The sequence below is a fragment of the Scyliorhinus canicula genome, chromosome 9, assembly GCF_902713615.1.
Source record: "Scyliorhinus canicula chromosome 9, sScyCan1.1, whole genome shotgun sequence".
Lineage (NCBI taxonomy): Eukaryota > Metazoa > Chordata > Chondrichthyes > Carcharhiniformes > Scyliorhinidae > Scyliorhinus > Scyliorhinus canicula.
The window spans coordinates 27,600,960-27,617,588 of NC_052154.1; the positions used below are offsets into that span (position 1 = coordinate 27,600,960).

Consider the following 16,629-nt stretch of genomic DNA (forward strand, 5'->3'; position numbering starts at 1 on the left):
TTCATGCCGTAATAGGCATGGTTTTCATCGAATTATCATAGAATTTACAGTGCAGAAGGAGGCCATTCGGCCCATCGAGTCTGCACCGGCTCTTGGAAAGAGCACCCTGCCCAAGGTCACCACCTTCACCCTATCCCCATAACCCAGTAACCCCACCCAACACTAAGGGCAATTTTGGACACTAAGGGCAATTTATCATGACCAATCCACCTAACCTGCACATCTTTGGACTGTGGGAGGAAACTGGAGTATCCCACGCACACACGGGGAGGATGTGCAGACTCCGCACAGACAGTGACCCAAGCTGGAATCGAACCTGGGACCCTGGAGCTGTGAAGCAATTGTGCTATCCACAATGCTACCGTGCTACCGTTTTGCTCTTGGACTCCCTACGTACTCGGAACTGAATTAAGGCTGCCCAAACCCATTTCATTTGATTCTTCTGTGGCCAGCAATGAATTTGATTCATCTGAGCTGATTTTGAACCCATGTTTCGGGGGGGGGGGGGGGGGGGGGGTGGTGGTGGTAATATCTTGCCAATATTTTGCCTGCTACAGCATCAGAAAAGTTTTCCAACTCGCTGTCTGAAAACTGACCACCTTTTCTATTATTTTTAAGGTATATTACTTGTGCTGAGACTAAAGCTGCAAATATATTGTGGGTTTTGGTTCAATGCAAGGTTTCATTTGGGCTTCCATCAGGCAAAATGTTGCAGCATGATTCTGGAGCCACCAGAGATGAGGGACTCACCAGAAGACTGGTGTTTGAGTTTGAAATGAGTGAATTATAACTAAGACCAGAGGCATTTGACCTTGCTTGCCTTTCTAAATTTGAACACTAAATTATAGCTTTTAACAGTTCATATTTTCTGGTCTGGATTTTCACGATATCGACATGAATAATAGAATGCCTCCAGGGCAGAAGGAGGCCATTCAACCCATCGAGTCTGATCCGACCCTCCGAAAGAGCAGCCTACCTAGGCCTAATCTCCGCCCTCTCCCCGTAGCCCCACCTAACCTTTGGACACTTATGGACAATTTAGCATGGCCCATCCACCTAACCCACACATCTTTGGACTGTGGGAGGAAACCAGAGCACTCGGGCAGACACATAGGCACGGGGAGAATGTGCAAACTCCATACAGTCACCCATGGTTGGAATTGAACCCAGGGTCCCTAGTGCTGTGAGGCAGCAGTGCTAACCAGTGTGCCACCGTGCTGCCCATGGGACTCGAGGGCCCTTTATAAATCATGGCCAGGACTGGATTCCTGACCCCATTCCCGGGTTCTTAAATTTTTGAGAGTTGGTTGGGGTCAGGTCAATGGCCTGCACCCTGCAGTCCTGACGTGGCCAGCTTCATTGTGGGGATAGCCATGTTCTCAACTGCCTGCAAGTTTAATTAATTCAGGCCAGGTTAGACTCATAGCATTTGCAGTGCTGTAGGAGACCATTCGGCCCAACGAGTCTACACCAGCCCCTGAAAGAGCACCCTACCTAAGCCCACACCTCCACCCTATCCCCGTAACTCAGCAACCCCACCTGTCGTTTGGACACTATGGGACAATTTAGCGTGACCAATCCACCTAACCCTCACATCTGTGGACTGTGGGAGGAAACCGGAGCACCCAGAGGAAACCCACGCAGAAACAGGGAGAGCGTGCGGACACCGCACAGACAGTGACCCAAGCTGGGAATTGAACCTGGGTCCCTGGTGCTGTGAAGCAACAGTACTAGCCACGGTGCTACCGTGCCGCCTCGGTTTTTAATGTATTGTAGTTCACGGCGCATCAGAAATGTCATGAGTCATAATCCTCATGAGTGGACTTTTGAAAAGGTAAGCTTAAGTTGTTTTTGGGAGCATACCTTGACGTGCCTCCCCACGTCAAGATATGCTCCCAAAAACAACTCCTATGGGCCCTCGTGCACCCTCTGCCAAATGATACCTCTCCGTACACCCCCCATGGCATCTCATGTGCCTTCTGCCAAGCTGTGGCAGCTCCATGTCCATTGACCTGTTATACTGGATAGCAGTGTTTTTCAAACTTCTTTTCCCATGACAGACTTTTGCCAATCAGCCAACCCTCGTGACCTACGCCAACTGACCCTCATGACACATGCCACGCTCGCTTACCTTTAATGTGAAAGGGGAGCCTGATGGGTCTCAGAAACTCGCTTCAATCAGGTTCACAGGAGGAGAGGATAATACGTATATCAGGCGCAAACTTCAGCCAGTTCCTTTGTGCCATCTTCTTCTTTATGAAAACGAAAAATCCAACCTTGCATATGTAGGTCATGATGAAGGGCAACAGAAATAAAATCCCTGTTTTACTCAACACTGTGTACTCCTGGGAGATGCTACCCCAAAATCCTGACAGCCTCATGGGCTTTTGGCATGTTTTTAATGTGGTATCACAGTTCAGGTACAGCAGCATAGTCTTTTCATTTGGAAACAGTTGTATGTTAACAACTGACTCTGGAATCCCAACCTCAAAATTTTTCACCACATCTCTTTCAAAATCTGAAACTGCTCCACTCATTTTCCAATACTTCCTGCATATAATACACATGGGCTTTGCACCCTTATTTGCATTGGCACAATTGACAACACCATACCTCAAGAAATCATCTTTATACTGCTTTGACCCGAGTTTCTTCTTTGTAGGCTGCTTACCAGAGCCACTGAAGCTCAGTGCAGAGTTAACACTAGCACTGCTCTGTCCTACTCTGGACCCTCCTGGGCAGCTTTCTCCAGCGGATTCAGCTGTGAGATCTTATCCAGTAGGTACACTGCCTGTTTGTGTCTCTGGCCATCTCCACATTGTAAGAAAATGATTCATCTTCACAGTCCTCTTGCCTTGCCTGCCAGCAGCTAGCAAATGGAAGAAGATGTACGATGTGATTTGGCGCCAAAAGCTTGTACATGGAAGTCGCTTCACAATAAGTGTACACACAGGGCGCATGGCCTGCACACTGCTGCTGCTTCTGGACGGAAACTGTCCACAACCTCATTTCTTCTCATTTAAAAGGCTGCCATTCCCAATAAAAACGTCGTTAGCGGCTGTTGGTCGCTTCTCCCATGATTGGGACCATCACGCGAATGGCGCGACCGATTGGTCCATGACCCTCCCGATACCCATCTGTGACCCACTCTGAAAAACCCTGCTGAACAGAGCCAAGGAACCAAGGGTATGTCACAAAAGACTTTCAAAAAAATGTTTATTCATAACTTTCCATTAAGTTTTTAAAAACTCCTTTTACTACAGGACAAGAAAAGTGTCAAAAATTCAGATGCTTTGAAGTTTCAATAGCTGAAACTGCAAGCACTTGAAACCTGATAGCCTTGTGCAAATAAACATTGTGAAACTGACAGCAAAGATCAGAAAGTCAGAGCTGTCAATTAAACAATATTTTCTCTGAGACCCAGCTGTTTTAGGACTTGTTGGATGCTGACAGAGCGACCACAATGAAGCAATGATGGAGGTATAACAAAACAAAACAAAAAATCCCGCTCCCTGAAAGGTTCTTCCATCCCCACCCACATCCAGGTTGGGATTTTTATATCTGCCGGGCCTCCCTTTTTAAAGGGATGCCCCGCCTCCTTAACGGGGAGGCTCATATTCCGGGAACCTGTGAGGGCTGTAACAGTACTCTAATGCATATTTGGGCCCTCAGCCATAATAAGGCTTGGCTGAGAACCCAGGAATAAACTGTTCTGTGTAAGCACCTGAGATATGAGGGCTGGGGGGCCTTTCTGTTTTTATGTTAAGTGGAATGACGTTCCACTGCGCTGAGATGGGTCTTTTAAGCAGCTCCCCTCAGCATCCGACAGATCCTGTGGCTGCCTCCAGCCTTTTTCCCAAGTTGGCTGGCCCAACTCCAGGCCACATCCACCCCCTACAATGAACATTCTGTTCTTGTGGGCACTTTCTCCTCAGGGGGCCTGGCCAAGCTGGGAATTTTCCCTACTCCCACTATCCGCCTTGAGGATGAAACTCTGGCCATGTTGTTATTGATAATTTGACACACGGTTTGTTATTGTTTAATGTTGGTTTTGCCTTTTTACTCTGTGTACGTTTTCTTGCTACTTTGCACTCCAACTGAGGTGGTGGGCAGCATCTGTGGCCAGGCAATTCCCAGTGCCTACGTAAAGACCTGATGTGAGAGCAGGTTGTGGTGGTCCAACTTCCCTTCGTTCCCTAAACAGAAACATTTTTGCTGAGCACCTGCCTCTTGTTGTACAGCTGAAATTAAGAACTTCAAGGATTGAGGGAACATGAACCATGCACCCTGCCACTGCATGTTACACTGCTTTATCTGTGTACGACACCACTGCTTTTATCTCAATGGACAGTTGAACAATCGGGAGAGTGCATTACCAGTACAACATCTTTTGCAAAATGGCAGGGAGGTTTAACTCCACCTTTTACTAAAGGCAAGCACTAAATAGATTGCACATGCATGGTGAACCAGTTTCCCCTGTACTGCCATTTTTAAACGTAGAGAGACAGGTCATGTCATAATAACTGGCCTTAACTCGGGGCTGAAGATCAGACTTTTATTTTAGCATATCTGGATTTTCAGAACAAATAGACTTTCAATGTGCTCACATTTTATGCCGAATGATTCATCTCTTTTAACCCAGTGAGCTTCTCACTAAAGCAGTTGTGAATTCCTGCAACTTCCTCACACTCACATTTTAATTTACAGAGAATGTCTTGTGTGAAGCATTCGCCACACCTGAACACCAGTAATATATTGTTTCATAAAGTGCCTCTCACCCCCCCCCTGCACCCTCAGTGATGTACTTCTCAGGCCACTGAGAGCCCGCCCCCCCAGTGTATAATGCAATGCGCGCTGTATTCTAGTCCCCAGCTAGCCTTGCTCTGTAGACCCAATAGCACATACATAAAACTGATGGAAGAGGCAATCTAAAGCTGCAGTGTGAAATACCAGCAGAGATATAAAAGTGTTTTAATTGAAGCAATGTTGGGTCATCCACAGTCACTGTGTGGCTCCTCTGATGAAACCGTCTGATCATGTTTATACAGGTTGAATCATCTGTGCCAAGGCTGTTGCAGCTGCTGTTAAGTTCTTCGGAACTAATACCAAGAAACCTCAAGAATACCTACTTTCTTTTCTTACTGAACAGCTGGAGAGCTTAATGAGCAAAAATCTCAATCAGCTAACCTGACCTGACCTGACCTGACTTTGCATATTGTCCTTAATAAGGACTTACATTAAAGCATTGAAGAAACTGTTCATTCTTTGGGAAGTGGAGGATTGTCATTGTTCTGGGGCCCCCAGTCACTGCTGTTTGTGATTAAGTTGATGTGTAAAGTTTTGCTGTTTGCTGGATTCGGCCCCTTCACAGCATTGGCACAAAGTGCTCATTCACATTTAGATTAGTCTAACAGCTCCAGGGGTCAGTCTAAGGTCAGACTTAGTAATGATGTAAGGAGAGGCATGTCTGGGATTCTTATTTTGAACTGAAACGCATACCATGGACTACTGAGAAAGATGCACCCAGCAAAAAAAAAGAGGGAAAAAAATGAGTCCCAGACCTGTGGGGTACATTCCTTCAGCTTGATACCTTGAACGCTTGCATTTGGGGGGTTTTTCATACGTAAATTTCTCTTTCAGCCTTGACTTTTATAGTCTTATTTACTAGGCCCCAATCCTGCAGACTAATGTCTTGGAGTTGTTGTACTATTAAAGAGAAAGTTGTCAGGGCCGCAGAACAGATTCAAACAGAAAGCGCAATGCTTGCGAAAAAAATGTAGATGTTCTGCAGCAGTCGGGAGATGCGTGGAGGAGAGGTGCACAAGATCAAAAAAAAAATCTGGACTATGCATGAAAGAATCACAGCATGGAAGCCAGCACTCATTGTCTGTGAGCGCACTCCTGCCAGTCGCGCATGTCGTTTCTCATTTTATTACAATAAAAAGGCGCAAGGAGTCTCACTTCGATAACCACAAAGCTTTTTTAAAAAATATTTTTTTTTAAAGTGGCAGGAGATTACCCTTACTTTTGAAAGCACAATTATGAAGCAGTTAAAATTCACAAGTGGAAAAAAGCCTTTTTAATAAGCAATTAATGTTCTGTTTCTCTTTGCAAAGCGAGCTTAGCTGTAGTGGTCACACTGTAATATAAGCAGACTTGACTGAAGGGGACTCGGGTCTCGGGAATAATATCTCATTTGGGGTTGATGCATAGATATTTTACAGGCAAGAGCTAAAGATGAAATATGGTTGCCAAACTGACCTTTGACCTTCCTGAGTTACTTCATACAGTATTAGCTTTTGATGATATCGGTATGTGAGGTACCTTAGCTTTCTCTCCAAACCTGATTTATTTTTGCTTCCTTTGATCCTTGTTGGAAAAAAGAGCTAGGTTTTAAAAACTGCTCAAAAAAAAAACTGAGCTGTAGGTAGAACGTTACATCAGTAAGGAGATTCTTATTAAAAATCAATGTAGCACAGCAGGATAAGAGGTGGTAAAATATCTTTTATATGATGGATCCCATCAAGAGGTAAATGTTCAAGTCGCCACAGGGACTGCCTATTGGAATCCTACACTTAAACCGAGATTTTAATTTGATTAATTGATGTGGTCCAAAACAGTGCATGCAGAAAGGATTATAAGATTCTCTTTTTTTAAAGCACTTTGTTTTTTTTATCAAGCCTGGTATCCAGACACCATGGTGAGGTATATTATTACCATGTGCTCAGGTTGGGGGTTGGGGTCTGATGGTGGTGTTCTAGGGAAACAGGTTGACTTTGAATGTCTGCTTGCTTAGGGTGACACCTATAGGACAGATGTGGAAATGAGTAGAACAACCAAACAATTGCATGGTGTGCCTCCCATTTCAGTCTTGTGGTGTTCAGTTTAAATTTCAGATTATTCCAAACCATCCCCTTGCCCAAAGTTTTCTGTAACTTTCTACAGTATACTTGCGTGCAGCTGTTTCACTGTGTCATCAATAAAATGTCAGTGTAAATATGTGCATTTTAGTGCAAGTTGACTAATTTTGACGCAAGCAAGTTGGATACTCTGTATGGGCAGTCCCAGGTACCGTTGCAGCATTTCAGAATGAAACCCTGTAGAATCTATGCGAGACGTTTCCATTCTGGACATTGTCTAGCTTGCCAATGTCTTCAGAGTGCCCACTTGGAAGTGCACTGCTTAAATACATGTTTTCCTTCCTTCAGATGAAGCCAACGAAGATGTGGAGGGTCCTAATGAGTCCATCCAGGAAGCAGAAGATTCTACCAAAGACAAAGACAGTGGGGGTGAGAAGGAACCCAGCAAAGAAACAGGTAGAGCAACACACGCTACTTACTATTCAATTTAAATGTTTCCAGGGATTGTTAAGAACCTTTAACAGGAAAGAAGTTCAACAAGTCCAAATGATGTAAGTACACTCCAAAAAATATAGAAGTGTGACCATCTAAAAACTCGTGAGACAGTCATGCAAGAATAATTTGTTGTTTATTTTGTTTCCTTTCTATGTAGCAGCCCCTTATATTTAAAAAAAATGATTCTTTCATGGGATGTGGGCATCACTGGCAATGCCATTTGTTGCCCATCCCGAATTGTTCTTGAACTGAGTGGTTTGCTCGGCCATTTCAGAGGCAGTTAAGAGTTACCACACATTGCTATAGGTCTAGAGTTGTGTGAGGATGCAAATCTCCTTCCCTAAAGGACCTTAGTGAACCAGAAGGTTTTTTTTATGACAATCAACAATGGTCACTATTACTGAGACTAGCTTTTAATTACAGATTTTATTCATTGAATTTACGTTCGACCAGCTGCCTTGGTGAGATTTGAATGCGTCCCCCAAGTTTTGCATGTGCAAAGAACATGGCAGAGGAGGTTCAAAAGAAAGCCAAGATCATAAGTATACATAGGCGATGCAAAGCTGTACGGATTGAACTGCGTCTGTTCAAGTTTGATCTCTGGGATCCTGAAAGTAGGCAGAGGAATAAGTGAGCATGGCTGAAATAATATAGGCCTGCACTTGCAAGTTGAAGGGACTTGGGTCCAACACTGTTTGCCCAATGTCTTATAGTTTGAATCAAGCCATTCCTTATCATGTGGAAGTTATCCGTTAGGCTGCTGGATGATGATGTGAAGTTTTTTTTCATAAATTTAGAGTACCCAATTTATTTTTCCCAATTAAGGGACAATTTAGCTTGGCCAATCCACCTAGCCTGCACATCTTTGGGTTGTGGGGGCGAGACCCACGCAAACACGGGGAGAATGTGCAAACTCTACACGGACATTGACCCAGAGCCGGGATCAAACCTGGGACCTCAGCGCCGTGAGGCAGCAGGGCTAATCCACTGCGCCACCATGGTGCCCTGATGATGTGAAGTTTTACTCTTCAAGCCATAGATAAGTTACAGTGCAGAGAGAGGCCATTCAGCCCATCATGTCTGTACTGGCCAAAAAAGAGAAAAAGGAACTAGCTGCTCATTGTTTAATTAATTTTTCCAATTAAGGGCAATTTAGCATAGACAATCCACCTACCCTGCACATCTTTGGATTGTGGGGGTGAGACCCACGCAGACATGGGGTGAATGTGTAAACTCCACACGGACAGTGACCCGGGCTGGGACCGAACCCGGGTCCTCTGCACATTAGGCAGTAGTGCTAACCACTGCGCTGCCCTTTCGCTGCTCATTTTAATCCCACTTTCCAGCACCTGGTCCGTAGTCTTGCACTTTAGATGCAAATAAGTTATCGTTTAGTTATTTGTATGATGTAGATGGAGTCATGAAACTGTAGGTTTATCACGTGAGCTGAGATGAGTAAAAGTCCCAGACAATGGCAATCTGCAACTTCCAATGTGCTGCAGGTAGGAATTGGTGTTGCTGGGCATTATCCTTCTCAAAATACCAGGAGCAAAAACATTGAACTGCTCAAAGAAACTCCTCTCCTTACCTTTCCCCACAAGTACAACTGAACTGTGAGACTTAGTTAAGCTCAAAGGTTTCCAGTCCTGCATGCAAACCCACGTATATTTTATAATTAATTTTATTTTGAAGGTTCGAAATAATCATCCTCAGGGACTCAGTGCAGCATCCTATCACCTGAAAGGGCGAGTGGACCACTCGTAGCATAATGATGACAGATAGGCTCAGTGACATCAAAAAGTATGGAAAACAACTACATTAATTAAAGCGATCAGTTATTCATGAAACATTTAAATATTCATCACATTTGAAAAGGGTGCAGAGAAACTATTACCCTTTTTAAATGCTGTAATTGCATAGTCAATGCAATCTGTAGTGTTCTCTCTCAAAAAAAATGTTTTTAAAAAGAATGGTTACAAATCGAACGAACATAATAGAAGGAGTTTGGGATTTCATGTAAAGGCAGTTTCCATTAATATTGCCAATCAATTTAAAAATAATTCTTCTGAAATTGGTCTAAAATATTAGCCTGGCGTTCTCTGTAATATGAATGCTTACTTCAGCACCATGCTTCTATTAAATTTCCACTTGTCTCTGGCCTCAATTTGCTATACGAAAAATTATTCTCTGATAACGCAATTTCCATAATAACTAGTTTTTCACACAAAATGCTCTGTGATTGCACAGTAATTCTTTTAGATGAAAATTACTTTATCAGACCATAAAAATGAATAAAACCTTATTAAAACGATGCATTACTTTAATGAAATGATTTATGAAGTTTTGTGGGCATTTAAAGATTAGTAAGAATTATAAAGCTAAACAACACCAACCCAGGGATGATCTTTTCACCTGCATGTTATTCTCTATAAAATGAGCCACAAAAGGGTTACACTTTGGCTTTTTCATTCAACTCAATTTACTCCGAATAGTCTTCTGACAAAAAAATTGTGCATATTGTTCAACATGGTGCATGTTTAATTTTTTTAACCCTTTGAGTACTGAAATTACTCACATTTCACATGGTTTATATATCCCTTTTCATGAATAGTGCTGCATATCTGCATTTCTGTGAGGTAATATTTACAGTCGCTTTACAATGTGCGGCTACTTGATACACCACAATCATTAATATAGTCATTTTGTCTTGGACTTTGTCATTGACCATTCATATTAAGTCACCAATGTGTAATAACCTTACAATTTAAGGGGGTGAGAGAAAGAGTTTACTGTGCATGTAAATGTATTTATGCATGCAGGTATATGATCCGATAGCACATGCAATAATGGCTGAGTTGGACCACCTTTCATGGCTGTAATAAAACAAAGCTTCCAATGGCAATATGAACTTAGATCTGAGGTTTTATTACAGCCTTTAATTCACCACTTTATTTTATTTTTCCACTAGTTAGTGTACATATACACTTAGGAGTGGATACAGTGCCCTGAAGTCTGCCAAAGATTGTTTTGTCCACAAGCATCCTCAATAATAGTGTTTCAAAGTTGTTAGTTCACCTGAGAGAATGAAAAGTACTTATCAGCAAACTCTTCGCTGGTATTTCACGTTATGTGACCAGTGATGCATAATTCTTCTACTTTTGCTGTTACTGGAAAAGTGGTGTTATTATCATTTTGCATTTTTTTCAACACCAGTATCACTTCCATTCCTTCTATCTCGGTGGCAAACGTCCAGGCTGTTGTAGATTCATACCTTGCTGTCGATGATCACTTCTAATACACTTGCCTGTCTTAAGAGCCAAAACTCCTGGAGGATTAGGATGGAGCCAAATTTTCATCATGGAATTTTGGAATTTCAATGGAATTTCGCAAAAGGCAAAATTTACAATGAAATGGAAGTGCCTTAGAAGCGGTTCCCCCTATGCTAGACTAAGGCTTTACTTCCTTCAAAAGGAAGCAGTTGAGGAAACCCAGGTTCCAAAAGGCCATCAGCTATTTGGAGACAAAAGCAAAATAGGTGGAATGGAACCAGAACGGTCCAGGTTTCATTTCCTACATACTTGAGGGTCATTGGTATGTGTTCCATAGCTCCACATCAATGATTGAAGATTGTTTCGCTTCTTGAGATTGGGTCAATTGTACTAGCGTTTAATGCACTAAAATCCAATACCGCTTGCATGTGTATTATATAAAACAATATCAGCCCTGAAAAAACAGAACTTTTGCAGCAAGTCAAATGGATGTCTTTCTTTGTAGTTTCATATGAATACAAAACCTAAACCGTGTTAAAACTTGACATTAAACATGGGTTTACGGCTTTAATTCTCTATCGCGTGTCATTGGCCTATAAAGCACAGAACAGTTCATCTTTGCAGTGCTACTACATTTGGAGTAACTGCACTGACTTGAGGACATTTGACATAGTCTACTTGGACTTCAGCAAGGCTTTTGACAAGGTCCCACATGGGGGACTGATCGCGAAGGTAAGAGCCCATGGGATCCGAGGAAATTTGGCAAATTGGATCCAAAATTGGCTTTGGCAGGAAACAGAGGGTGATAGAATTTACAGTGCAGAAGGAGGCCATTCGGCCCATCGAGTCTGCACCGGCTCTTGGAAAGAGCACCCTACCCAAGCCCACACCTCCACCCTATCCCCATAACCCAGTAACTCCACCCAACACTAAGGGCAAATTTGGACACTAAGGGCAATTTAGTATGGCCAATCCACCTAACCTGCATATCTTTGGTCTGTGGGAGGAAACCGGAGCACCCGGAGTAAACCCACGCACACACGGGGAGGATGTGCAGACTCCGCACAGACGGTGACCCAAGCCGGGAATCGAACCTGGGACCCTAGAGCTGTGAAGCAATTGGGCTAACCACTATGCTACCGTGCTGGTCGAGAAGTTTTTTTCTGACTGGAAGCCTGTGTCCAGTGGGGTCCCACAGGGATCAGTGTTGGGGCCTTTGTTTTTTGTGGTTTATATAAATTATTTAGATATGACTAGGAGGGTTGATCAGTAAGTTTGCGGATGATATTAAAATTGGTGGGGTGGTAAATAGGGAGGAGGCTATAGGTAGGCTGATCAGTGGCAAATGGGATTCAATCAGTATAAGAGTGAGGTAATGCACTTGGGCAGGACAAACAAGGCAAAGGAAATCATGATGAACGGCAGGACCCTGAGAAGCACCGAGGATCAGAAGGACCTTGTATACCACTCCTTGAAGGTAAGAGTAGGTAGATACAGTGGTTAAGAAGGCATATGGTATACTTGCCTTCATTAGCTGAGGCCTGGAATTTAAGAGCAGGAAGGCTATGCTGAAACTATAGAAAACCAACTATGTTGGTTAGGCCACAGCTAGAGTATTGTGAGCATTTCTGGAATCCACATTACAGGAAGAATATGACAGCACTGGAAAGGATGCAGAGGAGATTTACCAGGATGATGCTTGGGCTGGAGAACATTAGTTATGAAGAGAGATTGGATAGACTTGCATTGTTTTCCTTGGAGCAAGGAGATGAGGGGGGACATGACTGAGATGTATAAAGTTATGAGGGGCATAGATAGAGTAGACAGAAATAAATGTTTTCTTTGGTGGAGGGGTCAATGACCAGGGGCCATAGATTTAAGGTAAGGGGCAGGAGGATTAAAGGGGATGTGAGGAAGAACTTTTTTACCCAGAGGGTGGTAGGAGTTTGATATTCACTGCCTGAAAGGATGGTGGAGGCAGAGACTGTTGTAACATTTAAGAAGTATTTAGATGTGCACTTGCAATCCCAGGGCATACAACACTATGGGCCAAGTTCTGGAAAATGAGATTATAATGGATAGGTGGTTGTTTTTGACTGGCACAGACGTGATGGGCCGAAGGCCTTTTCTGTGCTGTATGATTCTATCACTCTATGACATGAGGACAGTTTTTTTTTCTCTGAAACTACTGGTAAATTTGAATTATATTTTTGTTTTACTTTTGCATTCCAACGAGCTGGGTGACTCAATAATTAACAAGTGCTTATGTATTTTTCAAGGCTGAGGTAGCTCATGGATTTAACACTTAATCTTTACTGTAGAAGTTTCTATTACCAAACATGGAAGCAGTCTAGCTCATAAAATTAATTTAAGGAATAATAATTGTATATAAAATACATGAGAATTTGTAGAGGCAAGCACCAAAATATTCCCAGTTGCTGGGGATATTTATTGAATGTTGCTGCCATCTTACTGCAGAGGAAAATGCAGAGAGAGTATTACTGGCCAACAAGAACCTTCCTGACAGAGATTCTCAGTAATTCAAATCTAGGTCTTGTTCACGCTTATCTATTAGCCAATATTTTGAAAATGTACTTGGATAAATATAGTCCTGCCTGCAGTCAGTGTAGAAAATATGAATACCATCAAGTGAATAATCTTTGATCGGTGTTGCATTTTATAAGATGTAAAAATAACGGTAGTGGACTTGATTCTCCGTTATTGGGACTATATCCCCATGCCGGCATCAAAACCTTGGAGTTTTACTCCTGGAAATCCTGGATTAAAGGACCACAAATTCTTAGACTGCAGGGGGCTAGCAGGGACCCGGAGTAAATCTCGCAGCTATTGCTGCAGAAACGGGCCCCCGCACTTCCGGATCAGAGGCCGCCAGTGGCCACGCCATGCTCCATGGCGGACCTGGACCACAGAGCTGGATCCGAGAAAGAGACCCCCCCCGGATTGGCCGCGCGCCCAACCCTCAAACCCCGCACAATCATTCCCCGGCCGCCTATAAGGCCCCCTTCGATCGGCCCGCCCATGACCAGAGCGGTCGCGGACTGAGTATCCCGACTGGCAGGACCAGGTTAGTTCCACGCCATCGGGACTTCGGCCGGTCGGGTGCGGAAGATGTTGGAGCGGGCCTCTGGCAATGGCCGCAGGCGCGGCATACTCCCCGGTGATCCCGAGTTTCGGTGACTGGAGAATCGGCGACCCGCCGCCGGTCTCGATTTCGGCATTAAACTGGATTCTCCACCCCGGCACTGGCCGCGATTACGGCGTCAGGGTGCGGAGAATCCAGCCGAGTATCTTTCCTGACCAGTACAGCCTAGCTCATCGATAATTGCAACTCATAAATTCCTTGCAAAGGTGGCCCTGGTGAGTTCAGGATACTCGGTTGGCATATGAGAGACAAAATGGAGAGGCAGCAACCTGCAACACTGTCACACCTCTTTGAAAGCAGCTTGCTTTTACTCCCTCTCACCTGGTGAATAAGAATGCTGAAGGAGCAAAATTACAAAGAGGCTCCATACCAAAGCATATTAAAAATAAGCAGCTATCATTATGGTTGGCATTGGTAGGCGAGCAAAGATGTGCCGGTTAGGTAGATTGGACATGCTGAATTGATCCTTGGTGTCCAAAGGTTGGGTGGGGTCACGGAGATAGGACTGGGGATTGGGCCTAGGTAGGGTGCTCTCTCGGAGTGACAGTACAGACTCGATGGGACAAATGGCCTCCTTCTGCACTGTAGGGATTCTATGATTCTATGAAAGCAGTAGCAGTTTAATGGAAGGCTGTGAAAATATGTGAATGAAATGAAAAATGAAGGATCATACTAACAATAAACAAGTAGGAAGTAACATTGTCAAACCAATTAATTGTCTGGATGATAAGATGGTTTCTTAGAATAAACTGATTCTGAAAGTGTCTAATCATTGCAATGCTCTATCCTACTCCACACGTTCCTGTACTAAAAGTAAAATATTTATGAAACTATGGCCTAAAGGTTGAAGTTGCTCACCTAACGTTGTGCGATTAGTGAAATGGACCGTTTCTGATTTGAGTTGGAGAGAGAGGAAGGGAGCAATAGCTATTAAAGATGGTATTAATGGACTGCAAGCAAAGAAAAGTTGTCATGGAAGTGTGTTTATGGTGTATAGTGCTGGCAGGCATGATTTCAATAGGCTTTGACATGTTTAACATAAATGTATACAGCAGGGCTCCTGCATTCATGAATAATTCCTTCAGGCCCCATGCCTCCCTAATTACTGAAATTGAAAAAATAGGTCATGCGCATCTTTACTTGAACAGCAGTATTTTCTCCTCCTCTTGAGTGCTGGATGCACGGAATACATCTGTGATACAATAAGCTGGCTGGACAAGCAGCTCAAAGGGCAAGGAGAATGTAAAGGTGGACAATAAGGCCTTGACAAAAAAGTTCACTTTAATCTCGCCAGAGTTTTAACCAAATCATTTTATTCAAATCACCTGAGGAAGGAAGGAGTAAAGGATCTTCTACTCAGTCGGGCAAGCTTCGAAATAAATCATTAGTCTAATATCTTATACAAACATCTTGAGAATATTTGTACTTATTTTGATTCTTTGTGTGAGACATTCAGGTGTATGATGTATCTATTTGTGGACACTCAAAGAACTGACTTTCAAAGTGGAATTTATATTGCATTATATATTTAAATAATTATAATGAAATTGAATTTGAATGAGACACCTCCTTTACTATGGCTTTAACTGGATTTTATCTTAAACTCTCCAATCATCATATCTATGCAATATCAATAATTTATTTTCAAAGGTCCTGGAGCCCTTTGTCGTCAGCTATGGAGGCACTAAGAATGCACAAGCCAGACCAAGTATCTTACTTGCCAACAGCAATAATTAAATCCATGTCAGTATCCTGGCAAATATATTTCCAACATAGAAGTCCACTGTAGTGGGGAACAAAAATCAGAGCATCTAACCTTGTCAATTACATCGTAGTGTTTCTAAACTCCCATTCCCTCCTCCCTTCACTCTCCCCCTCTGCGTTATGAATTAGGCGGATAGAATTACCAAAGCTGCGAACATCTCCAAAGGTGCCATGAGCCGCCATCAATTGTGCCCCTTAGTCAACCAGCCAGGAGGCATTGCATGTGCAGTAAATGAAGGGACTACCCACATGCTCTTTTCACCAGTCACTGTATCCCTTCTGCTCCGTGACGACATGGTTAAGTCCGGCAACCGTCCCCAGGGTGAAGCCTTTAGTGCAAACACCAGCTGAGACTGGAATCTGAAATTGGGTCCCTTTGTCAAGAAATCGTGTTGCAACGATCGAGTCTCCAATCCACCTCTTGAAAACATCCCCGTTGTCATCTTTCAAAATAAATATAAATTGACAAGTTAGTGGGTAAGGCTGAGGCATATGCAAGAAGATACAATGTAGGTCTGATTTTTGAATCTTATTCATTGGTGCCTGTTTGATGACCTACCTAGACTGCAAAATCAGAACTAATGAGTATTAAAGCTGTCTAATATACCATAGCCTTCACATTCAATTAAGTCACTCAAAGGTAGTTTTTCCACAGAGCGATAAATAAAGATAGAATTCGGTTGCTGCAGCAAAAATTAACCTAATTGATGATACCTAAAATCTTATGAGAAGCTGAGCGTCATAAAGGAAAATGTCATCAGGGTTAGATTGTTTGAATTTTTAGCATCAGTGCTATGCACCACTGAAAGATCTGCTGTCTTTGTAAGTGATGTAGAATGCCTGGAGCATTGTAGGGTGGAATAATGAGCTGCAATATTTCCATTCTGGATAAATAATAAACTTTAGACACTTCAAACAATTTAATCGAAGAATGCATTCTATCTTAACAACAGTGTGCACGGCTGACTGTCTTTCTCTGAAACCCTAGCCTTTTACAGTTCTATGTGGTCCTGGCTCTCTCTTCGACAGGGTTGGTCATGCCTCAGCCAGAAACGTAACCAAAGCAAGCCTTTACTGT

At 43.1% G+C, this 16,629-nt stretch overlaps 1 protein-coding gene across 7 annotated transcripts in view; it reads left to right on the plus strand.

The window, feature by feature from the left end:
• zfhx3 (zinc finger homeobox 3) overlaps positions 1 to 16,629 on the plus strand; it is a 589,682-nt gene that overhangs the window by 509,224 nt on the left and 63,829 nt on the right. For all 7 annotated transcript variants that reach the window (XM_038806373.1, XM_038806374.1, XM_038806376.1 and 4 more), the window contains one exon: positions 7,209 to 7,316. In XM_038806373.1, coding sequence (XP_038662301.1) covers positions 7,209 to 7,316 — 108 coding nt within the window. The remainder of the gene's footprint in view (positions 1 to 7,208; positions 7,317 to 16,629) is intronic.